Raw genomic sequence first — 26,933 nt, 5'->3', positions numbered from 1 at the left:
ATTCTGCCAGCTAACAAAAGTCAACTTTGAAGATTAATATCTTACTCTAAAGTCAACCAAATGACCCCATTCTTCTTCTATAATAACCTTTAATCTCCTCTTGAAATATTCACACCGGCCTCACTTCATCTTATCAAGATTTCGACCTCCAAATCGACCTTATGTCAATACTGCGCAAGAACCGAAACTGCAGTGATACTTTTAATTCGTCATCCTGTTTAAGGTATCAAACGGGCTCCAAAATCGTTGATTCTTTTTCCCACTTCTAAGGATTTCAATAATATTTACTTTGGTTGAAATCCCAGGTGCATTTGATTACCAGAGATGACCCGTCGTCCGTCCAAAAGAGTCACGAGTTCTAGAAGCATCATAGGTGAGTTTGGACTATTGTTGTTTTGTGAGTATCAAAAGCCTTTATGCTAATGAAACTCTTCTAAACTCATTCTAAGCCAAAACCCTTCAATCACAGCCAAATCACACCTTTGAAACCCTAAGATTAACTGGAATTAATCCAAGGAGAATCCCCAAATCTATATTTAACCATCTCGTTGTTCGGACGATAAAAGCGGTTGTCCAAACACGTAAGTTATCGAGCCAGTTTCTTCAATGATGCTTCCCGCCTTTCCACCAGCATATTGACATTGAAAACCATCTTGTTGACTCCGTACACGACCCGAGACTACCCGAATCAGCTCGTGTTAATCCCCCTAAAGAACACATGGACCTCTTGAAGCATCTCGAGATCAATTTGTTTCAGCCCTCGAGCCTGGTAATTATTCCTCATCCTTTTGCTAGCTTATTATGTTTCATTTCATGACTTCTCACACAATAATAGGCACCCAAGATATCATACACGTAAAAATACTTCAGAAATGAGTTACTTCAGTTTTCATAACGTTTATAATCCGTACAAATAAAATTTGTGCGCCCAAGATTAAACTGTACAAATCAAAATAACGTATAATAAAAACCCAAGATCGAAACGTAACTTTGACAGAAAGTTTAACTAAAACTACGATTTTAGGAACACAAATTTCTTTGTTTTGAATTACAGACTAAACACATGGTTAAACCGGAACCCGATCCCAACCGTAACTACATTACTATCAATACTAATATTTTCATGTATATATAAACTATATCTTTTACAATATATAAACCATGAACAAAAATAAGAACCATTCATAAATGCCTGATATTATTATGGTCGTAGTAATTAATCCGGGTTCAAAATGCATAAATTATAAAAATAGATAAAGTAAATAGAATTTTGTAAAAGCTTATTCAATCTAGAAATATACACATTATATATTCTGAAGATAATTATTTCAATACTATTAACGACCCTAAGAATTTTATTTGTAAGTTAAACCTAAAAGAAATCACATTTCCGTCAAAACTAACGAGATTGATATATAAATTTTGGTTACAAGCCATTTATACTCAAGATATAATTAAATTATTAACACTTCATATAATCTGAGAGTGTTTATTTTATTATTAGTTAAGCTACCAAGAATTATGATTATAATTTTTATTATTACAAGATTTTGGTAATTAAACGAGGGATTCAAATTACCAAAGTGACAACTTAAGTTTTGGGGGCTCACCTGATGCTAAATTACCTTTTCATCAAGTTAATAAATATAAAACATTATTTACTTTGAGATAAATACGTATACAAGACTTATTAATGTACATTTTGGGGAAAACATAACCACTAACTTGTTGCTAACTAAACTAACTAAACAAAGTGATCCGTTATTTGAACTAAAAGTAACCGATTAGTTATGAGTTCTATAACTATTATAGTTACAACTAAACCTCCAATACTATTTTGATTAACTAAGCTAACTATACTAAATAGAAAACCCAGACCGTTCTGATTTAGAAACTCTTACTCGATAAAACAATACATATTTAACTTATTAATCAACTATCTTTTCACATGGCTAATAATACCATATAGTATTATAATCACCTAATATAACAACTCTCTAATTACAAAAACTTTGTTACTGCTCATGTGACAATACACAACTATAACGTCAAATAACATAAGAAAACGCAAAACCTTAACCCACTTAGGTCACGAGCACATATGATATGGAACATATTACTTTTAGTGACATCTTATATGCATTTAGGGATGTCTATCATTTGGAGTCGTTTATGAGGTAGCTTACAAGATTTCTTTAGTATATTTCTCTTCACGCACAGACCAGGTGAGTTCATGCACTATCATTTTTCTTAAATTTTTGGGTGGATACATGCTTCTATATATTTTTAAACTTATTGGTGTATTATTAATCAAGACCATTTTAGCTGCCAAAAACAATCCCCGACTTTGTAGCACAATCATTAACTCCGAAAGGAGCCACGGGATATATGGGTAGTACTATCTGGGAGACTCCCGTACACAGTGGGCCTATATCATGGACGACCCCCCACTGAATGATAAATGGTTATCTTGTGACATATATCTGCGCATTTTTGTATCTTATGTTGGCAGACATAAGTAAATTTGACCCATAACAATAAGGGGTATGGGTAGGGGTATATATATTTTAGATGTTCACAGGTTGTGGACACAGGTTTGATTGTGAACTTGCTTAATGCGCACCATACTATTTAGATAATTTTTATTTAAATGTTTTCATAACTTAAACTCATGAACTCACCAACTTTTTAGTTGATCAAATTATTTTAAGCATGTGTTCAGGTACTTTTTATTCGCATATGAAGATTTAGAGTCTTAGACAAGAACACGCTTGGAGATAGAAGATACTTTTAGAAGACTTATGTCGATCCGTAGAGCGTAACCCGAAGAAGCCATGATGGATAGTAGAACATTTTCACCTAATTAGATGTTAGTTGAATTTCTAGCTTTGTAGTTGTCTTAGAAATTTGATTGTAAGTTTGACCTTGTGTCTTAATATAAATTTGTTACCTTATTTCCGCTGTGTTTTGGTTGGTATTCAATCGTCACGTCCAGCCCCCTAGTCGGGGTGTGACAGATTGGTATCAGAGCAAGCGGTTTTTGCGAATTAGGTTTCCTTGGTGATTCCTAGGCTTTAACCGACAACACCTTAGGGACCCAAATTATTAAGATATCGACATTGCTTAGGTTTTGACTTTCTTTTTGTACCTTAAGAAAACCTTAGATTCCTAAGCCTTGATTTCTAGGATTTTTACAGATAAGTTACAAACGTTAGTTGATAAGAGTGTGTGTATACCTAGGATGATCATTTCTATAACTTGTTGCACACACAAGTAGTTCCATGACATAACAAATAAACTAGAAATACAAAGAACACACATAAATGACTACAATGGGGGAATACTAGAATGTTATGTGAGGTGAACTAGCAATTATGGTCCGGAACGTAATTGTGATTTTACAGGCGCATGGGCATTCTAGGAAATCCTATTGGGTCGCCATATATTTATATCATAACAACAAAAATCTAAAGATCAAAACTAACGCAAAACAAAAAAAATAAAAAAAAAATAAAAAGAAAGCTTTTAATAACTAACCGTCATCCTTGACAAAATGTATTTTTCCATTAGCTTATTTCATTATTTTATCATCTTGGAATCAGAATCTACACCCTTGTCATTGTTTCGGTGAGACAATAGTTTTGTTTAGACTTTATGCAAAATTAATATTTTCTTGCAACGTCTCTGAATTCTTAACAAGACACTTTAGGACACCCCCCCCCCCCCCTAATTTGTAGCTTGGCTCCAAACCTTTGATTCTACTATAAAATTCACATATCTTAAAAATACTCGTGTATCAATTCGCTGTGAAGCACATATCATATTCCAACCTCATTTCCTCCATGATTGAATTTCTTATCTAAACTCCCACCGTCGTGAAGAAACTATTGAGTTTCGGATTAAGCATTATCTAACCTAGAACATTAAAGATTTTTCTCGGCTCTCTTATCTGTTTAACCATATATCATGAGGAAGACCTCTTAGTGCCACCCTTCCCTCACTAGATAGGGCTTTCTCAGTTGATCCTAATGATCTAACACCACCTTGCAAACATATTGTTAATTTGAGTTGGCTCTAACTCCCCGTATGTTTACACTTTCGTTCTCCACGTGAAGCTTCCCAGGTTTCCGAAGACTACCTCACATCCTAACACGCTAGGGAACTTAGATAATTCACATACCTTGCACATGATTACATAAAAAAAATGTACTTACTGATATATTTCACACAATCAAACTAATATTTTGAAAAACTATACCCTATTATTATTATCACTATTATGATTATTACTAATACTATTACTATACGTTATTTTTTTGATGTTATCGTCAACCTAATTATTATTGATATAATGATATTAAAGCTATTCAAGTTATTATAAATGTTACTATTTTGACATAATTTTAGTACTTTTGACAATCGTATATATTACTAGTTTTTTTTTAAATCTCATTTGAAGTGTACTATTATATTTTTATTTACAAATTTAAAAAAAAAAAAAAGCTACTACTAAAATTAATACTATTTTTTTGATAGCTTTGTTTAAGCCATGTGATAACTACAAAATTTTAAAATAATAGCCATTATTGTAATCTTTATACAATGGTCATGAGTGTTAAATGTATTCAATAATAAAACTTATCATTTCAATTTGCTCGTATTATTTATATTAGAATTACTTTATATAGTTAATAAATAAGTCTTTATCATTTAATCAGGAAAAAAAAACTTGCTCGCAAATGATTGGACTAAAAAATATATATATATATAATAATAAAAATATATAAAAATATAAAAATAAAATAAAAGGGACCATGGTTGTATGTCCTTTTCCCGTGTCAGGACCCACACACCCCACTCTGTTGCTTGCATTATCTGCGTCATGTCAACTTCTTCGTCTAATACATCTTCCTAACGGACATAAGGTAAGTTATCTCCATAACCCGCTATCTACAAAGATAAGCGCAATGTGATGCTATTTTTAATCGCTAGTCCATCCATGATCCCCAACCATTCCCAAACGAATTTAGACCATAGTTCTAAGATACACCCTTGTTAGTAGTCCCCTTCTGCCAAATTGTAATCACATCTTCTACCTAGAATCTCTAAATCAAAGGTTAAGTCTTGGGAGTTATTTGCTACTGAAAATAATCACTTGCTCCTTACAACATGAACACCGATTCCCTTCTTGGCATTGAGTTCCCTTTGTAAACATTAGACTTGGTTCAAGAAATATTTCCTTACAAAAGGTCAAGACCAACAATTAGTTCCCTTATATATCAAATTCAACGCCTAAAGCTCTAATATTAAAGGTTTTAATAATGACCATTATGAATGGATCTAGAACTATTGAAGATCTCTACCCCATAGACTTGATTGTGAGGTAACATATATGTAACTGGCAATACTACCATGTCATTAGCATCACTCTGCTTTCAGTGACTTAATCTAGCTACTCTGTAACTAGTTACTTATTCCTTTCCTGTCTTGGAATAACAAATCAGATTCCACGTTGTATTGCCAATTCAAGATCAATTGTCACTTCATTATGTATGCATACACTTACACTATGAAGGACTTCATAAACCCCTTAATCGGTAAAGCAATCCGCTGGAAACTTTCTTCCCACTTTATTACAACCTCAACGACAACGCATGTAATAATTCGAAACCCCCTAGAACCTACCTTACTATTATGATGTTTGTGCACTAACCTCGTGATTTTACTTTATGAGATATCGGTATCCTGACTTCGTGACCATAATAACACCTTCTTTTGTAAGAACGTATTTTTGTTTAACCTCTAGGTGAACACTCTTCTCTTCCTTGTATAGAACTAATATATGAATATGAATTCTGATCATTTCTTCATTCTAATTAAGATTCCTATAAATATATCCATATATCTGTATTCACTTTGTAAAAAGTCAAAACCAATGCCCAATTAAAGATAATGTTGCACCCACCTATGTTGCAGCTAATAATTTAGTCCTGGTCATATATTCGTCGAACTTTTCTTTCATGAAAACCGAATTATCTTTGCACCTAGTTTGTAAACCCTTCAAGTCTTTCTTTCATATAAAAAGAGTAATTTCTTGCACCTCGTTTGATTAAATCTCTAGAACTAGGTTGTCATTTTACTCCATAATCTTAATTATAACTTTCTACAACCAAGATTAAATTTCGAGGACGAAATTTCCTTAACAATGGGAGAATGTAACAACCCACATTTTAACATTTTAGGCCTATAATTTTTTTCTCATTTAAACATAACATTTATATTTCCGGCTTTGATTACAAGAACAAGAGTCTAGAATATTTGGCCCAAATTAACTTGAAACTTTAATAACCAATTACACTATAACACAACAAGTTTGAGACATTAGGCTCCACTCTCATCGTAAACACTTACAATGGTTCGGGTCTTGATCACCAAGCCTAACTTAAAATTTTAAACTTTGGTCTTTTTATTTGTAGCATATTCGAATCATAAGGATTAGTCAACTAAAGAATCAAAATTACTAAGGCACCACATATGGCTACGAAATCCAAATATATATTTCACTATTAAGATTAGATATATTGCGTTCAAAATTCATTACGCCACATATTTACTAAATAACCAAATTAATATACAAAAGAAACATAAATAATTATTTACGTAACTCCAAAATGTTTGGAAATATAAATTGGTTACTTAAGATGTACCAACTATAAGAATAGTCTTATTATCACTTGTAGTTAATCCTATAAACATCCCTTGGTTATTGAATAATACTCAATGCAAGTTTGCTGCACTAACATAACTACCATCTAAACTAAATAAACACATGTATTTGAATTAAAACAAAAACAAAAATTCTAAACTAATTCTAACCTACGTTGACATCTACCCATGCACTCAACCATCTATCCTAAATCTCTACCAAATCATTCCATATCTTTGAGATATACTTTACAACTAAGATTTAGATAGATTCACACACCAAATCACCTAGAAAATCTACCAAAGTCGTCCTTCTCTCTCTATATCTCAACAAAATCTTTCACTCTCTCTCTCTCTTCAGATTCTGCCAGCTAACAAAAGTCAACTTTGAAGATTAATATCTCACTCTAAACTCAACCAAATGACCCCATTCTTCTTCTATAATAACCTTTAATCTCCTCTTAAAATATTCACACCGGCCTCACTTCATCTTATCAAGATTTCGACCTCCAAATCGACCTTATGTCAATACTGCGCAAGAACCGAAACTGCAGTGATACTTTTAATTCGTCATCCTGTTTAAGGTATCAAACGGGCTCCAAAATCGTTGATTCTTTTTCCCACTTCTAAGGATTTCAATAATATTTACTTTGGTTGAAATCCCAGGTGCATTTGATTACCAGAGATGACCCGTCGTCCGTCCAAAAGAGTCACGAGTTCTAGAAGCATCATAGGTGAGTTTGGACTATTGTTGTTTTGTGAGTATCAAAAGCCTTTATGCTAATGAAACTCTTCTAAACTCATTCTAAGCCAAAACCCTTCAATCACAGCCAAATCACACCTTTGAAACCCTAAGATTAACTGGAATTAATCCAAGGAGAATCCCCAAATCTATATTTAACCATCTCGTTGTTCGGACGATAAAAGCGGTTGTCCAAACACGTAAGTTATCGAGCCAGTTTCTTCAATGATGCTTCCCGCCTTTCCACCAGCATATTGACATTGAAAACCATCTTGTTGACTCCGTACACGACCCGAGACTACCCGAATCAGCTCGTGTTAATCCCCCTAAAGAACACATGGACCTCTTGAAGCATCTCGAGATCAATTTGTTTCAGCCCTCAAGCCTGGTAATTATTCCTCATCCTTTTGCTAGCTTATTATGTTTCATTTCATGACTTCTCACACAATAATAGGCACCCAAGATATCATACACGTAAAAATACTTCAGAAATGAGTTACTTCAGTTTTCATAACGTTTATAATCCGTACAAATAAAATTTGAGCGCCCTAGATTAAACTGTACAAATCAAAATAACGTATAATAAAAACCCAAGATCGAAACGTAACTTTGACAGAAAATTTAACTAAAACTCTGATTTTAGGAACACAAATTTCTTTGTTTTGAATTACAGACTAAACACATGGTTAAACCGGAACCCGATCCCAACCGTAACTACATTACTATCAATACTAATATTTTCATGTATATATAAACTATATCTTTTACATTATATAAACCATGAACAAAAATAAGAACCATTCATAAATGCCTGATATTATTATGGTCGTAGTAATTAATCCGGGTTCAAAATGCATAAATTATAAAAATAGATAAAGTAAATAGAATTTTGTAAAAGATTATTCAATCTAGAAATATACACATTATATATTCTGAAGATAATTATTTCAATACTATTAACGACCCTAAGAATTTTATTTGTAAGTTAAACCTAAAAGAAATCACATTTCCGTCAAAACTAACGAGATTGATAACAATTACAATTTGGTCTTAGTTAATTCGGTTTGGTTAATCAATTAGTAATAATTAATTTAGTTCGGTTAATCAATTGCTAAACAATAAGTTTTAACATGGACTAAGTATTTTTTTTACATTTATTAAAATTTTAACTAAAAAAAAGTAAACAATTATGTTATACACATTAGTTTCAAAATATACATAATGTATTTCTCATAAATTCAGTCTTAACAGTTGAAAAATTAACTATCAAAGCTTCCAATATAACAGAATAATTCCAATTTAAACCACTATCATTTTGTCATTCTAAATGAATAATATATGTAATGTAACTATTGGAATATAATATCCAAGATCAAGAATATAATGGTCAAAGAAAACTCGATAATTATTAGTTTGAAGTATTGTAATATAATATCATTAGAAAAAGATAATTGTTATGGATAAAAGATTCTTATTATTATAACTTGTGTATAATCACTTCGATTAACCATTGGTACAAAAAATAACCGATAATTGTTTTTCGGTTAATTTGGTTTTTGATTACTTAGTTATAGGTTAATTTCTGTAGGGGTATGGTACTAAACCCGGTTTTACGACCCTAAATTTATTATGCTTGGCTTATTTTATTATATGGACTAATACAATGTTATTGGGCTGAGGGGGTTTTGTGGAGGTAACCCTAACTGGGCTAGGCCCATTAGGGTACCATGATGGTGGCCATGAGGCTCTCTATATAAGGAGGTCTCCACCTCCTTGTTAAAGGGTCATGCTCAATAAGAGCCACCACCACCTTTTTGTGTCTGTGAACAAGAAATCCTCAGGATATCTTAGCAGTCACCTCCACACCCCCGAAACCATTGCAGGTCTCAACATTGCAGGTCACAGGCGCTGCCGCAGAAGAAGAAGATCAAGACGTGGTTCGTTCATCTCGAAAATCCGTGGAAACATCGTCATGGATCAGGTAAGATTCATTTCGTGCTTCGACATTGGCGCCATCCGTGGGACGGCAACGAACTGCCCTTCGATCTTCATCTCGGCTGTCAGATCTCCCCCAGGAAAAACCCAGATCTGGAAGTTTACAGAAAAAGGCTTCAAGGCTTGTTCTATTAAAGCTCAAAAAGATCCATAGATCTAAAAGAGGCTTCCAGATCTGTGCAAAAAGAAACTGCCTGGTTCGAATGATCAGGTCTCCGGATCTGTGATGGTTTTAAATCTGCTCTGAGCTTCAGATCTATCTAGATCTGATTTACAGATCTAGATCTAGATTACAGACCTGGATTTTAGGTTTAAAATTGCAGATCTAACTCTTAAATTGCAGATCCAAAAATTACAAGACTCCCGCCGCCATGTACGCGCGCCCGCGGATTCTCACTCCGCAGCCATGCGTGTGCCGCCGCGGGAACCACCATGTGGGTTTTGCGCAAGAGACCTCCGCCACGCACGCGCGCTCGCGAGTCACCACTCCATCGCCGTGCATGCGCGCATCAGGCCACGCGCCAAACTTAAAGGTCGGGAATCCTCATAATATCCCATATGGCTACACGCCATACTTAAAGGTTGGGAATCCTCATAATATCCCATATGGCTACGCGCCATACTTTAAGGTCGGGAATCCTCATAATAACCCATATGACTACGCGCCACACTTAAAGGTTGGGAATCCTCATAATATCCCATATGGCTACGCGCCATACTTAAAGGTCGGGAATCCTCATAATATCCCATATGGCTACGCGCCATACTTAAAGGTCGGGAATCCTCATAATATCCCATATGGCTACACGCCATACTTAAAGGTTGGGAATCCTCATAATATCCCATATGGCTACGCGCCATACTTAAGGCTGGGAATCCTCATAAACCCATCAGGCCAAGCGCCAAACTTAAAGGTTGGGAATCCTCATAAACCCATACGGCTTCGCGCCACATGCTCACACATATCAGTCTACGCGCACGCAACATCTGCGCGTGGCGCGGGACACAAAATCTACGCGCACGCGCATGCAACATCTGCGCGTGACGCATAACACAAAGCCAGAGCCTATGCGCACGCGCATGCAACATCTGCGCGTGACGCATAACACAAAGCCAGAGCCTATGCGCACGCGCATGCAACATCTGCGCGCATCGCATGACGCACAGTCTACGCGCAAGCGCAAGCTTTTATTATTATTATAGCTCGTAAGACGCCTCGCGCGCAAGCTTCATTATTATTATAGCTCGTAAGCCGCAACTCGCGCAAGCTTCATTATTATTATAGCTCGTAAGTCGCCTCACGCGCAAGCTTTGTTATTCTTATAGCTCATAAGTCGCCACACGCGCAAGCTTTATTATTCATACAGCTCATAAGACGCCTCGCGCGCAAGCTGTTATTATTCATACAGCTCATAAGACGCCTCGCGCGCAAGCTTTTATTATTCTTATAGCTCGTAAGACGCCTCGCGCGCAAGCTTTTATTATTATTATAGCTCGTAAGCCGCAACTCGCGCAAGCTTCATTATTCTTATAGCTCGTAAGCCGCAACTCGCGCAAGCTTCATTATTATTATAGCTCGTAAGCCGCAACTCGCGCAAGCTTCATTATTATTATAGCTCGTAAGCCGCCTCACGCGCAAGCTTCATTATTATTATAGCTCGTAATTCGCCTCACGCGCAAGCTTTGTTATTCTTATAGCTCATAAGTCGCCACACGCGCAAGCTTTATTATTCATACAGCTCATAAGACGCCTCGCGCGCAAGCTGTTATTATTCATACAGCTCATAAGACGCCTCGCGCGCAAGCTGTTATTATTCTTATAGCTCGTAAGACGCCTCTCGCGCAAGCTTCATTATTATTATAGCTCGTAAGCCGCAACTCGCGCAAGCCTCATTATTATTATAGCTCGTAAGACGCCACGCGCGCAAGCTTTATTATTCATACAGCTCATAAGACGCCTCGCGCGCAAGCTTCATTATTCTTATAGCCCGTAAGACGCCTCGCGCGCAAGCTTTATTATTCTTATAGCTTGTAAGACGCCACGCGCGCAGGCTTCATTATTCTCATAGATCCATAAGTCGCCTCGCGCGCAGGCTTCATTATTTTTACAGCTCGTCACCATCATGAGGAAAACTTCCCAAAACTCAAAGACAATAAAGATAAGGCCGAAGAAAAGGGAAAAAACCGCCTCATGCCCTAACACACCTCATAAAGTCCAACGCTCCACCTAAACGCTTGCGCGCCCAGGAGCAACGCTGGACTTGGGGGGGCTTGTAGGGGTATGGTACTAAACCCGGTTTTACGACCCTAAATTTATTATGTTTGGCTTATTTTATTATATGGACTAATACAATGTTATTGGGCTGAGGGGGTTTTGTGGAGGTAACCCTAACTGGGCTAGGCCCATTAGGGTACCATGATGGTGGCCATGAGGCTCTCTATATAAGGAGGTCTCCACCTCCTTGTTAAAGGGTCATGCTCAATAAGAGCCACCACCACCTTTTTGTGTCTGTGAACAAGAAATCCTCAGGATATCTTAGCAGTCACCTCCACACCCCCGAAACCATTGCAGGTCTCAACATTGCAGGTCACAGGCGCTGCCGCAGAAGAAGAAGATCAAGACGTGGTTCGTTCATCTCGAAAATCCGTGGAAACATCGTCATGGATCAGGTAAGATTCATTTCGTGCTTCGACAATTTCGGTTCGGTTAATGGGTCGATTATTGCTCGCCCCTATGCTAAACACGTACACTTTCAGAATCATGCACAAAACAACACGTGTTAGCTTTGTTACAAAAGGAGTCTCCCTACACCACAAACACCGGAATAGGTATGTGTATTGAATTGGTGCGTAAAATGTAATGGCGTGGCACAGGGTCCCATATGAAACAATATTATTAGTTTGTTATGTGGGTGTTATATAAGTTGTTAGTTTATTATAGGCGTATGGTCCCCATCCAAAACAAACATAAAAATAGTTTCATTATTTATAATATATGATAAAAAAAAAGTACTAGCATTGCATATTTTTTTTCTTTCAAAATCTGTTGTTTATTATTTATCCTTTTTGTATTTTTTTTATTTTTCAATTATTCATTTCATTAAAAAGTAATTACATCGATACAGAAGACCAGGGGCGGACCCACGTAGTGTAGAACGGGGTCCCAGGACACCAATGTTTTTTAGAAATTTTCTAGAGGCGGTATATTAAATTGTTTATGGACCCCATAAAAATTAAGAGTTGGAACCCATGCTATCAATACTAATGTGGTGTGGTGGTAAATTCTTGGTTTTGTATCCCAAAGGTCACTAGTTCAAGTCTTCCAACCGTCTATTTTCTATGATTTTTTCATCATTTTTTAAATCCTACTCAATATTAGTTACTAGTTAGGGCTTTAAAATAACCAACATTCGGACACAAGACCATAAGTAGAACAGGTGGAGTTTACCTTTTGTTGGATCCAGCATAGGAGCTTTGGAGTTTACCCTTTTTTTTCATTTAGAGCTCGTTTTTTGTCATTGTATTATTAACTTGCTATTTGCTAAAGGAGTTTTGGAGTTTAGAAAGATTAGAAGTGGCAGATATTGAAGGTTGGTCATAAGCAGTCTTCCATATAGCATTTATCAATTGAAATGTCTACGTATATATGGGTCTATGAAGCTGCAATAGTTGTATGGCTTTACACAGTTTTAGATCGACAAAACAAATCTCGAAGTGGTTACGCAAACATAACGTAAGGTTGTGAATATAATAGGCACTAACATCCATATCCTAAGGGATGATTTTGATTCAAAAAGAAGTATATCAAAGCTCATTCTTTGACTATTTATGTTTGTTATTTGTAGAATGTAACATGGACTTTTTGTTAATAATTTCACATTGATTTTGAAGTTATCTACATTGTATTTTGTTGATAATTTTGTGTGTTTTCTAATGAGGACCGATCGTATTTCATCATGTTGTTTTATTTATGTTCATCGCCTCGACCCGAACCAAACGACGGCCGACCCGAACAACAACTGACCCGAAAAATCTAAACACCGAAAAAACGGGACCCCATTGACCAAAATTCTTGGGTCCGCCACTGCGGAAGACAACCAGACAAAAGGTTATACAGCTATGTTCTTTTTATTATTTGTTTGTAAAGTTAAAAACGAACATAACCGCTCATTGAGTCATTGGTTGTTTATGATCGGCTAAAAAAATAATATAAAAACCGGTATGGATATGGAGACGAGCCTAAATGATTTAATGTAAATTAGAGCATTTAACGAACCAAATCGTTGTCTAAATAGCCTATTGTTTTGTTTTGTTTAAAAAAAAAGAAAATAGACAAATAAATTGGACAGGCAAAACAGCTACGTCTTCAATTTATATCATTTTCAGAATTGGCATTTGTACAGATGTTAGTTTGTAAGTGGACGACATCAATGTACGTAACATAAATTATTAATTATATAACATACATTATACAATAATAATGGAGTTTCTGTTACCGTCTTCAATGGTATCGTGATGTCGCCTTAAATAATGGGCCCCATTATGCATGGAACCTGGTCATCTAATCCACAAAAGTCATCCTTAATTTAGTACTTATCTGGTACAGTTACAACATAAATAGATGCAATAATAATGGATGGGTTCCGGTCCCACCTCTAACAATAATAAAATAAAATACCTAAAATAAAATACCGTGTCAGGTGAGGTCAGAAGTTTTTTTTTTTCATCAATGATGCGATTTTCTTCTAAGGTGGTCTTCGGATCGGGATTGCTAAGGCAGACTGATATATAAGTTTTCTTTCAGGAGCGTGTCATCCTAGCACCTCATATTTTGATACTCAGAGAATGAAGATTATCGAGTAGATTAGTGACTAGTCAATAATCCAAATGAGCGTTAAAAAAACAATAATGATTAATGGATGGGATTGAGGTTCTCACTTCTCAAAACACTATGAACTTGTTAAGTGAGTTGTGTTTGCATCAACTCAGAAAGTGTTAGTCACGTTCAAGTATTTGGGTTTAATATGATTTTCGAATATGTACCTCATGTTTCGGTTCATGTAAAATCATTTGGATCCACATCAAATTTCACCATCCACCCATACGACATGTGGTATGATCACTCCGCAAGACTTGTTGGCTAATGTAGAGAAGTCGTGTTGCGGGGAACGTAACACAACACATTGCGGAGCCGTTGGTGGTGTCCTTGCTCAGGGGGAATGAATTTAGAGAGTGGAGAACCAAGTATTCTCTTGTGTGTTGTACCTTAAGTGCTAGAAGGTGTACCCATCCTATTATGTATGTGTTTTTCTAAAGAGTTCAATAATGTACGATAGTATTTCCGTTGTTGAAAGGTATCGTGAAATGATACTGGAATATCAATATGTGATCTTTAATTTTATTAGTTTATCTTTGATTATCTTTATGTTCATCTACATTCCATGTATTATCTATTTTATGTTTATTTTAAATACGGTTGAGGTTGTTTAGATCGCTAGTTGTTGAGTTTTTATCAATGTAAAGAACAACTTGAGGCTTCTTTGAACCTTTTGGTTCATTAAAGCTTTTGATTTTAATTAACAAATTACCGAGCCATTTAATAGCGCCTCCGAATCCACATAAGAAGATTGAGTGAAAATGAAAACAACCTTCGATTGGTGACCACTTTTTAACATCCCTATAACTTAAGAGTTGGACATAAAACCCGGTTCAGATCCTGATTTATTTTTAATGCTTGGTTTGTGCACCTCTACTCTAACCTGCTACGTTCATGGATCACTTTCCTTTTAACTAATTAAAGTTCACTCTCAAGTTACTATCACTTCTTATAATATATTAACATGAAAACAAAAAATGCGACGTGTCAGTGACATAGAAAATCCAAACGAGTACAAAAAAGCCACGTATCAGCTTAAATTTATTGCATATTTGAAAGAGAAACAAACAAATACAAATATAATAATCTATTAATTAACCACTCCCAAACAACACTTTGGATCTGGGTCGTTTATATAACAATGGCATCTTACCCTTGGATGGAAACCAATGGCAAGTGCCTTAAATTTATTAAGATATCCAATAATGGATGTATACTCTTCGCAATTGATATTCATATTCAAATGATACTTGTCAAACTAAAACTTTAAACAAAATAGATATCAATTCCCGTTTCGTACAGTTTTCGAATCGAATTGAGGACAGACTAGAATTCTTATTTCGAACTTGGCGACCTCATACGCACGTTATCGTAGATAGCAATGGATCGCCCAAGCCCACCACCATATTAGTTCCGAAAAATACCCGCCGCCCGAAGGCTCACTGCAGTAAAACCCAGTTGAGACCAGACTCGAACTTGAGAGTTTGCAGCCTCTTGCTCAAATATTCATTTCCAATATCAGTTAAGCTAAAACTCACCGGCTTTAAAAATCATGTAAAAAAATATATCTAATTTACACATTATATAATGAAAAGATAATTACAAATTTGCACCGGGACAATATAATGATAGTTTCATCATCATCATCATCATCATCGTCGTCGTCGTCGTCGTCGTACTTAATATATCCCACCAATAGTAAAGTTATGGTAGGGTCTGAGAAGGGTAAGATGTAGACAACCTTACCTCTACCCCGTAGAATAGAGAGGCTGCTTCTGGTGAGACCCCCAGCTCAATATTAGTTTTGCATCAAGCCTTGGACATAAGGCACATAACACTCAATCATCGGGACACCGGCTGATTGGTGCATGCACCCTTGCCTTTCGGCTATTAACGCCACCACATTATGCCTGATTAACCTTCCGCCACTTTTAACGTTATTTTCACGAGATCAGTAAATAATGTCAAAATTAGTGCAATTTCACTTTTGCCCACCCGAGGGTTCACACATATAAACATTATATGTGCGCACGTAAGCAGGGTGTTAATCAAGTTATAAACATATTAATTAGATTGATAAGTTATAAATTTTAGTTGAACATGTTAGCAAGTTGACATGTTTAAAGTGTTTAGTTAAACCTTTAAACTCTAATACATGGATTTATTAAACTCAATATCTAATTATTTTTGTGTTCATGTCAAATTTAGTTCTCAATTAAACTCAATCTAGACCGGTTTGGCTATGACACCGGCCATCTAACCACAATAAACCAACTAAGGTCTATGTGGCGGATCGAATACATGTATTTATGGGGGTGTTTGAAATTGCTTATTTTAAGTAACTTTTAATTTAATAATTTTTGAAAGAATTAAAAATTGTTTGGCATTGTATGCTATTGTGAGAGGATAATAAAGAGGTAAAATATGAAATTCGAAGCACCCCTTAAACTAATTATTATTTCAACTTGAAAACAAATATTAGTACTTGAAGGCCTAAAACAGTTACATTTCCTCCTTTTGATAACCAACTTCAACCCTCTTATACAATAAATTTATATTATATACATATACATTTAATTCATCATACCAAATATATATATCACGAACCAAAAATGGTTGTACCAACAGCTCAAAATGTTGTATCTAACCCATCTAACACATCCAACATATTTGCATTTGCATACATCAAATCTCTTGGAGAACTCCCCATGCTTCTACTCGAAGCAAAAACTCGTTTCTTTTTCTTCGTGATCACAAACTCCTGACTTTTGCTGACTCCGGGGACTGCGGTTGGCCGTTTAGTCACTTGTTCCAAAAGATTTTTGTCATCTACTGAGATGTTGACTGGCTGTCTTTGACCGTCGGGATGGAGGGTCAATGATGCTTTTGAGATTGGGGATCGGGTTGGGGTGAATCTTGTTACTTTGTCTCGGTATCTCACACAGCTAATTAAACGGTGTAGTAAGACGACTAGATCGAGTATGTATCGGTCGGTTTTTTGTTTGTCGGCGTGATATAGTGTTTGCAGTCGGATTATGTTGTTGCCTCCTGCGGTTTTCTTCCCGAACTCGTTTCTGTTTTAATCAAAAGTGGAGACCGCTAATTAAGCGAGCGTGATATCAACTTGCTAAAAACTTAAATATAGCTGAGCTTAAACGAGCCCTGAAGCTCGTTTGATATATGAGCACGAACTGAGCCGAGCTAAAGGAGCTCGAGCCGTCTGATTAATGAGCTCGGCCACAAAGCTTAAGTGAGACTGTTATTCATATATATTTTAAAATAATAGCAAAATAAAATATATATATAATCACAAAATCAATATGTAAATATTTAATGAAATAAGAAAATTAAGTTAAATATAATTAAACTAATAAAAATAATTACATAAATAAAAATTAAATAAACAGTAAATGAGCGGAGCTCGAGCCTTAAAAATTACTCATGACCCAAGCTTCAGAGATTAGACCAAAATAATATATATATATATATAATTAATTAAAATTGTTTAAAAGATATAATTATATATGTACACACAAATAAAATAATTAAACAATAAATAAATAATTAAATGATTCGATCTTGAAAACTACTCAGAACTCTCATAAGTAAACGAGCCAAGCTCGAGCTCATGCTCTGGCCGGCTCATTTACACCAGAACTAACGTTGATGAATACAAAAAAATAACTACCTATACATAAATATAGTCTTAAGAAAAATAATAATAAACGAACGAAGCTCTAGCTTTAGACAGAGCTTGAAACGAGCCCAACGCGAGCTTAGTGAAGCTTGGGGTCGGTCATTTACACCCCTAAGCGATAAAACTAACCATTCTGGTATCAACGCAAATTGCAATGTTTTTAAGTTCTCAAAAGGTAAAAAAACACATCATAAGAACGGGAAACTTACCCAGTATTTGCCCACTCACCAACCCAGCCGAAACCTTGATGTGCTCTGAAAACACGAGAAAATAATGAGTGATATGCTAGTAAATGTAGAAAGAGAGATCTGCGTAAAAGTTATAACACAAGTATAAAAACGTACTTGGTGGTATCGGTAGCCACAGGAACGAGCCAGTTAAGAGTCTTTTCCATTTCTGCCTTAATTTTAGGCATCACCATCTGAAACAAACCACAATATATGCATCTGATTAAACTTTATAGTTACAGCTTTTAAAAATAATTTCTGTCAAATATGATAATACAAATCATATAAAAATCTGGGGTTTTTTGTATGAGATGGTTTATGAGATTTTATGCATTAAAAATTTAATATACAATTTATGTGACTTGAAGCTAATTTGTATCGTTTGAACTGTTGGAGATGAAAATAGAACCCAAATAGATCTATTATAAGTAAACGGGTCAGACTTTCAACCAAGAAATAAATAAAATATACGGGTCTACAGGAGATTACTTACCGATTCTTTAGAATCAAGAGCTTGTAAACGAGAACGTAAACCTGCCTTGACACTGGCTGGTAATCCATTGTATAAAGTGTCCCGCATATTTGGAGGTAACGAAGTAGGTCGAGATGCCTACAAAAAGATATTTAACCCCATTTACACACACAAACAAACACACATACATAAAGTCATGAAACTATAATAATTGTGCTTACAATGTTGTCCATCTGACTTATTAAGTTGGCATAGTGTAAAGCCAGACCAGCAACACCTAATCTTTCAGGTCCCTTTTTGTTACTCTCCTTATCATATTTTGCTGAAATTGCACCTGAAAACGAAAACACACCCGTAACATAAAATAAATTATACATTTCATCTTGTGCGTGTAAATAAATATCATCATATTACAACTTCATTATATCGCATCAAACGTCTTCAAAACCTTAGAGAAACACCTACTCAAATGCTTACAACTTCTAAAATTTCCTGGTAAACCCAAATAATTGACCCAAACCCGTTACAACCGATATAGATAAAGTATGTAAATACCGTTCTCTTCAAAAGCCTCTGCAATTGCTTGGTGGATGAAAGTGACAACATCTACAAGCTTCTCCACAACCTACTAACCACAAGATACAAAACAATAACAATAACAATAACAATAACAATAACAATAACAATAACAATAACAATAACAATAACAATAATAATATGAGTAATATGAATGTGTTGATGTTAACAACGATTAAAAAGAAATTTTATTATGATAATAACCTAATTCTCGGCATAACACGATTTAGGAAGTTGCTTGTTTGGCGTATTCAAAACATCTTACTCGTTTTAAATTGTGACATATAATATTAAATATATATTAAATTTGTACCTCTTCGCGAGTTTTGGACCAAAGAGATTTCTTTTTCAAGTTCCTCACGAGTTTCCTTTGATGTTTTAGCTCACTTTGTAGTATCATTATATTCTCTCCTATGAAAGAATAAAATGTTAATCAAACAACCAAAACCATTCCGTTACATAATATCTAAGAACACACACACACCACACTCACACACAATAACACAAACATTAGATATTTTAGTAAAATAGGATTGACTTGTCGACCAATGTAAATCATAGTATACATTAAACAAGTTAAGAGGTGCGGGGTGCACGTGTCTTTGAGTTTCTATGATGTTAGGAGCAAAGCCCCTAATGAAAGGGGTTCCAAGGGGGCAACAACCATGATAGCAGGGTCCAAGGGGTAGCGACTCTAACTAGGGTCGAGCTTTTGGAGCGGATTTGAATTAATTCTAAAAATCGAAATGGTAACTACCAAACTCTAATCTGCATATGGATTATCCCGTTTATTGTGTCGTATACACTTTTTTCCAGGTTCTGAAACTCACTTTCAAATTACATAGTCGTTCTTGATTGCATCTGAGTTTTATCAGATTGATTTATTTGGAGACCACCAAATAGTTTCAATCTGTCAGATAATCTAAGTTACTATATTCAAAATTCCCCTACAACAAATATGGTTATTGGTAATATACCTTTTCGGGGAAGATTCAAGGATTCAACTTCCTCAAGCTTACGACGATAATCTTGTTCAAATCTATCCAAAGCATGGTATTCATGATATAATTCCTGCATACATAGTTTTCTTGCTTTTAAGCATTATGGACAATAATATGTCTAGCCAAAGAATAGCTTAAGTAGAAATACAAGAATTGGAGTGTCAAATCGGGTCAAATTAGTAGATCACAAACGCTTTTTGTCCAAAAAATAAATCTTATTAAAAATAACTAGTACGTGAAATACCGTTACAAAACAAATAAGAAGCGCTTATTGCATTAAAAATAATTAACTTTAACTTTTCGTAAGTGGGCCAAAATTGTGACTCTGGGTAGCAATCACGACCAACTCTTTAAACAAAGTGTTGATTTGGACAAAAATAAATTGTAATGGGTACATTTGGGTCTAGTCATATTAGTGAACAGGCCAAAACAATTTGGTACTTTTTTACGAAACCAAAGTTATTAAAAGCCCTCGCTTCTTGCGCCTAGGCCCATTTATCAGGCGAGGCTCAATAAATGTGCTTTTAGTTCCTAGGCGAGCGCTTCAGCATTGTCTATGCTAGGAACATGAGAAGATAAAAGCCGAGCAAAAGAAATGCAAGGAGTGCTATTAAAACTTAGATCTAGGAGAGATCAAAGGCATTATATTGATACATTTTGTTATTCAGGTTCTTGAATTACATGTTATATAATAGCTTTTGTTTATTTTATTTGAAGAATAGTATTATTTTTCATATACATAAAATATTTTATATTTTTTATTCAAGTGCGCTTTTTTCTTCGAGCCCTCGCTTTTTTTGCACCTAGGCCCTAGGCGAGGCCTATGCGCCTTGAGGGCGCCTAGCTCATTTGATAACTATGTACGAAACGACTAATTTCAACTTGACTCCATGGCCTGAACCTATTATTATCCGAATTCCGAACCAAATGGTCGTTTTTACCCTAACTTAATTTGCTCAGAATCCATATTTGACCCAGACCCGTTTTGAACCGTCCAGTTTGCCAGATCCGTGACCCAGGACCTAATTGTGACCTCTAATTTAAGGAATAAATAGACATAAATAAGCAACTTACTGAAGTATGTTGAGCCAAATTGGAAAGCTCTTGCATTATAATTTCAGCCTCTTCTCTTATCTGGCTATTTGTTACAGGGTCCAAATCCAATCTGACTCAACAAACAAATTAAATACATTTCAAATTTCAACTATTTTGCAATTCACACTTTTCAAATTTACCTGGCAAAGAAACGATCCAAATTGTGCCATTGCGGATCCTTGCACATACCTCCGAATCTCACCACTTCTTTAGAAAATATTTCAAATTCCTCTCTAAAAAGAAAATATTTGAATTCATGACATGACACGAACGTAACATGAAATTTGTGCAGTTTGGTTTGGTATAAACTGGTTCGATCAGTAATTAGTTGAACCTGCGAGCCCGTGTTCGGATAACCCAGTGAACCAATTAGTGGGTCGACTTGTTTAACTAAACGAGTTAAACACGGCAACCCGAACACAGCCAATTTTAAACAGGTCATATATGCCATGCCAAAACCAGATTATTTTCGTGTTTAAAATTGGCAACAAAAGTCTTTTTTTAACCATGAGAACCCATTACCAGAAAACTCACGGGACCCTCGACAAGATTAGGCGTGTGAACAAACCAAACAAGAACAGGGCATGTTTGTGTCCGTTTAACGTTAAACAAACAAGAAGGATTAGAAATGAGGTCTTTTGGGCCATCAAGAAGACACACTAGATTAACGAAAGTCTGTTGGGCCATCAAGAAGACACAGGCGCGCAAGATGGAGGTAGCAGAGATGAGGATGCTGAGAGATGAGGATGCTGAGGTGGATGTGCGGACACACTAGATTAGATAGGATTAGAAATGAGGTCTTTAGGGAAAGGTTAGGAGTAGTTAGCATATAAGAGAAAATAAAGGAAGGGAGATTGAGATGGTTTGGGCATGTGAAAAGGAGACCAACAACAGCGCCAGTTAGAGTAGTGGAAACCTGCATTGTGGAAGGAAAGAGGAGTAGAGGCAGGCCTAAATTGACTTGGGATGAGAGAATTAGACATGACTTGACAGAGTTGCACCTCTCTGAGGACATGGTCCAGGATAGAGATTCGTGGAGACGTAGGATTAAGGTTAGCGACTTTCTAGGGGAAGGTACCTAGTTAGCTTAGCTTTGTATTTAGGGTCTAGTTTGGCTAGCTTGACTCCTTGTTGTCTATGTATATTTTTGTTTGATGTTGTCTTGTGATTCTTATGCCCAAATCTTATTGGTTACAGATTCCTTGCTATTTTGGTAGTTTGCTATTCTATGTATTGCTAAGTGTCTTTGCTTGTAGGATGTATGTTTACTCTGTTTACCTGTATGTAGCTTTATGAGCCGGGGGTCTCTCTGGAAGCAGCCTCTCTATTCTCACGGATAGAGGAAAGACTTGCCTACATCCACCCTCCCCTAACCCTACCGATAGCGTGCTATGCGGTGGGATATACAGGGCTTGATTGATTGATTGATTGAATAACCTTAAACAAACAAACAACCACAACTTTCTTGTTCGTGTTCGTTCGTTAAAAAAATGAGCATGTCCATATTCATTTTATGTTTGTTCGTTAATAGTATAAACAAACGGTTCATGTACACAAACGAATAAACATGACTGAGCTAAAACCAGTTAAAAGTAAAGTGAAGAACAATGAGTTGAGCCTAAAAAGTTATTAAAACTCAACCAAGTTGTAATGGGTCAAAATTATAAATGAATTAACAAGCGTAATCTAACAAACATAATTGAATGTAAACGAACAAACTTACCTCTTATCAGAAGCCGCAATTCTCAGCAACTCCTTCATATCGGTTGAAACCAAAAGTTGCACGCCTTTTGAATGCAAAATCTCCTTTTTAAGAATTTGAATGTTTTCACCCGAAAGCGATTGCATCAAATTTGACCCCTTAACAATCGTGTTAGCCACTTCGAATGCTAAGATAGTAACTTTGTTCCCCTTTAACGCAGAATTCGATACAAAGCCAGTATGCGCGTTTAAACTTGTCATACTGCTTCCGAGCGTGTCGAGGACTTCAAGACCGACACTACCCGCTTTACCCAGAAACGTGCTTACGTGAGGCGCCTATCAAAATAAATTCAAGTAAACCCGAAAAGATTGTTATGGGACTTTTAAAACAATTTTTCGTAACACGAGAAGAACTAACATGTTCGTGTTTGTTTGTTTGTTTGTTTAACTTTAAAACTGAACAAACGCTCGAACATGGTCAATTAAACGGACGAGATTTTCTTGTCCGTTCATCAACAGTATAAACAAATGGTTAACAAATGCAAACAACAAAGTTAGAACCAATTATACATAAATGTGAACAATAATTCGTTGTGCGTAAAAAGTTATTAACAATCTAAAAATTTTAATAACCCATTACAATCTAAGTTGTAATAAACCTAAAATTTTTATGAATATATAACGAATATAAACGAATGAACATAAAACCAACAACAATTCACCGAATGTTCATATATTTAACACGCCTATTTTTTCGTAAACAATTTGAGTGAAAAATATATAAACACACACACAATTACTTTAATACAGAATTATATAGAAAAAATGAAAAAAAAAACATATAAATATAATACCTTAACCCTAGCAGGAGTAGATGGTTTTAACTCTCTGGAAATGGAGGAGAAAAAACCCGAATCAAATGAGGTGGTTTTCCGATGATACCCATCATCATCATCATCAGCATCATCCTGTTGCGTATAAGAAGAAGAAGATAACCTCAAATCATCATCACGATCATCCTGATCATCTTTCTTCTTTTCTTGCTGCTGATTATTATTATTATTATTATCAAAGCTCTTGACAGACTTGAGTTTCCCGGAATACCCAAGACTACTACCCCTGGCGCTGACGTCATCGACACCCGTATGGCGCTTCAACGTGCCACCGGTACACACGCCACCCATTTCAATTGATCAATCGGATGATGGGTTTGAGTGGATTGGAATCCATATAAGGAAGAAGATGTGAATTTGATATGATAATAAATATATAAATGGGAACACACACACGATGAGATGAGATGGGAACGCGTTGATTGAGTGAAGATTGGGGGATAAGAAAGAAACAAAGAAAAGAGGAGTCAACTGGTTTTTAGCTGCTGGTGGTTGTGATGATGTGGTGAAAGTCCACTGGTTTTTAGCTGTGGGTCATACTCATTCTCACTTTATTCATTTTCTTTTTTTATATTGGGTTTTATTTTACCGGAATTTCATGCAACAAAAATACAAAGTAAACGGTTGTTATTTATGTTTGCATCAAATTTCACTCACTATCATTTATCTTTAAAAATGACATGTTTTATCATTTACGTTTACAAATTTAACAACGTTTGTCCTTTAGCCTTAACCCAGTTAGTTTTTCTCGTTAAGTCAGATTATGTGCAAAGCACATGAGGACAAGCTGGTCATTTCACCTATTAAATAAAAAGCAGTTTAACAAAAAAATAAAAAAGACTCAATATATAAATAAACATATATCTCTCTCTAAACTCTCTCTCTCTTTCTACCACCATAAACACCACCCACCCCACACCACTACGGTCACCATCATTCTATGCATTATTACTGAATTCAACATGTCATTCCGCACAAAACCATTCCCATATCCATGAACTCAATGATCCCATGATTCTGTTTCTCCCATTCTTGGAACCCTAATCCCCAATTTTTAATTAAACTAACCAATTGCAATCTTTATCCAATTCAAGAACCCTAATCCCCCAATTTCGGAATCCAACCTTCCAAACCCATCAAATTCGTTTCCCTAACCAAAGTTTCCAAACCTACCAATGTGCAATCTCTGCTGCTGTAAGAAGACGCCGACCACCACCACCACCACCACCACCACCACTGTTAGAGCTTGGAAGCTTCGAGAGCTGAAAGCTTGGTGAAGAATCCATGGAAGATGGTATGTTAAGTGAGAATAATGGATAAGATGAGGATTTGGCTATCGAAAGCAAAGGGGGACCAACGGTTCCTTCGAAGATCAGATCCGATCGGGAATCGTACCAGTGTATGTAAGCTTGGAATGATGATGGTTTAGTGTAATGTTGCACTCGAGAAATGAGGAGATGAAGAAGCGGGTTGAGAGAATGGTGAGAAGAGATTGTAGAGAGAGAGAGAGAGAAAGGGAGGGGGGTTTGAGGTGAGGTGAGGTGGGGGGTGGTGGTGGTTGGACGTAGGGCTGGCGGTTCGTGTCTTAACAGGTTTAACAGGTAAGAGGCGACGCGCGTGACACAAATATAAAACTTGAATACGACTCGTTTAACTACTTTATATGCCATGAATATAAGATAGTTGTAAGTTTTGTGTACCAATAAGGGATAATGAGGGAGTCTAGCCTACTAATTTCAATTATTTAAGAAAATGAAAAATCACGTACCACACTTTTTTGATTAACATGTCTTATCGTGTCTTTAACAGGTACCCAATTGTCAGCCCTAGTACTTGGAACGCGGTGACAACCGGCAGGGTTTGTGAGGAGGTGAAAGGGGGTAATGTTATATTTTGTATTTTTATAATAATATAAAATTACAAAACTACCCTCACGTGCTTTGCATATGATCCGACTAAACGAGAATCTTGCTCATTAAAATACGCTTGGTGATGTTGGCTCGTTAAAATCTTGCTAGGAAAACCCATCGGGACAAAACATTGGCTAAGGGAAAAAGAGTGCAACGCGCATTATACTCCCCTTCATTTATACATCCTTGTGACAAGTTTCGGTCTTATGAGAAAGTTTCTTTACGACTTTTGTAGTTAACAATCCGGCACTTGAAGTGTACGCATCCTTATTTGGAGGAATGATGTATTACCTTCGTGTATGACTTGTAGTGCCTCATCTTGTAAATAAGTGACATGTAGTACCTTATCTTGAAAATAAGTAACATGAAATCCATGATTTTGCTAAATTGCATATCTGCATTAATACGACTAACCAAACGTTTTTACGGGTTAGTAAAATATAAACTTATATCTTTTGTACCTTGCACACATCAAAATATATATGTTTAACTCATTTTGATGCCTTTTTACTTGAAACAAAATAGAAATAAATAATATATCTAATTGTGTATAACTAGCAAGAAATACTGCATTAACTGCAATAAACTATGGTATTTTTTGACCAAAAAAATTCTATTAAGCATAAGGGTAATTTGTTTTATATGAGATGAACTTCATTCACATTGAAATGTTTTAACATAATGAAGTTTGATTGACATAAAATATCATTTTACAAATGTTCGACACGCATACCATCTCTTTATGGGATACCATGCAATAATCAACATGATATTATTGATTTAATATTAAAATATTCAAGACATTAATCGAATACAACATATTCATCTCTTTCCATGAGATAATCATGAATTTACATCATATTCATATATCTTTTCATGAGATAATAACTGAGTTGATTATACAATGTCTGACTCGAATTTTGTTGTCTACATATAGAACTTGTTAATTTCATATAATAAATTTTTCGTGAATGCTTCATGCATGTATAAGCAGTCATGGACTTCCTTCCATGTTAACTAATCATTTATGCAATATACTAATC

At 35.6% G+C, this 26,933-nt stretch overlaps 1 protein-coding gene and 1 long non-coding RNA gene across 2 annotated transcripts in view; one reads left to right on the top strand and one right to left on the bottom strand.

The window, feature by feature from the left end:
• The window catches only part of LOC143608425 (uncharacterized), a 294,467-nt gene that overhangs the window by 67,674 nt on the left and 199,860 nt on the right, over positions 1-26,933 (top strand). The gene's annotated exons all lie outside the window — the stretch shown is intronic.
• Positions 16,801-24,409, bottom strand: LOC143607434 (protein PSK SIMULATOR 2-like). The gene is made up of 12 exons (XM_077083089.1): positions 23,942-24,409; positions 23,110-23,423; positions 21,527-21,619; positions 21,366-21,456; positions 20,268-20,361; positions 19,604-19,701; positions 19,270-19,339; positions 18,936-19,048; positions 18,736-18,852; positions 18,360-18,436; positions 18,225-18,269; positions 16,801-17,392 (listed from the first exon to the last, which is right to left on the bottom strand). The coding sequence occupies exons 1-12, from the start codon at positions 24,269-24,271 to the stop codon at positions 16,948-16,950; spliced, it is 1,887 nt and encodes a 628-aa protein (XP_076939204.1). The 5' UTR covers positions 24,272-24,409; the 3' UTR covers positions 16,801-16,947.

Source organism: Bidens hawaiensis, unplaced genomic scaffold (assembly GCF_021521415.1).
Source record: "Bidens hawaiensis isolate Kalapana, Puna unplaced genomic scaffold, B.hawaiensis_p1.1 tig00000001_1, whole genome shotgun sequence".
NCBI classification, from domain to species: domain Eukaryota; kingdom Viridiplantae; phylum Streptophyta; class Magnoliopsida; order Asterales; family Asteraceae; genus Bidens; species Bidens hawaiensis.
This window is presented reverse-complemented; position numbering and strand designations above follow the sequence as displayed.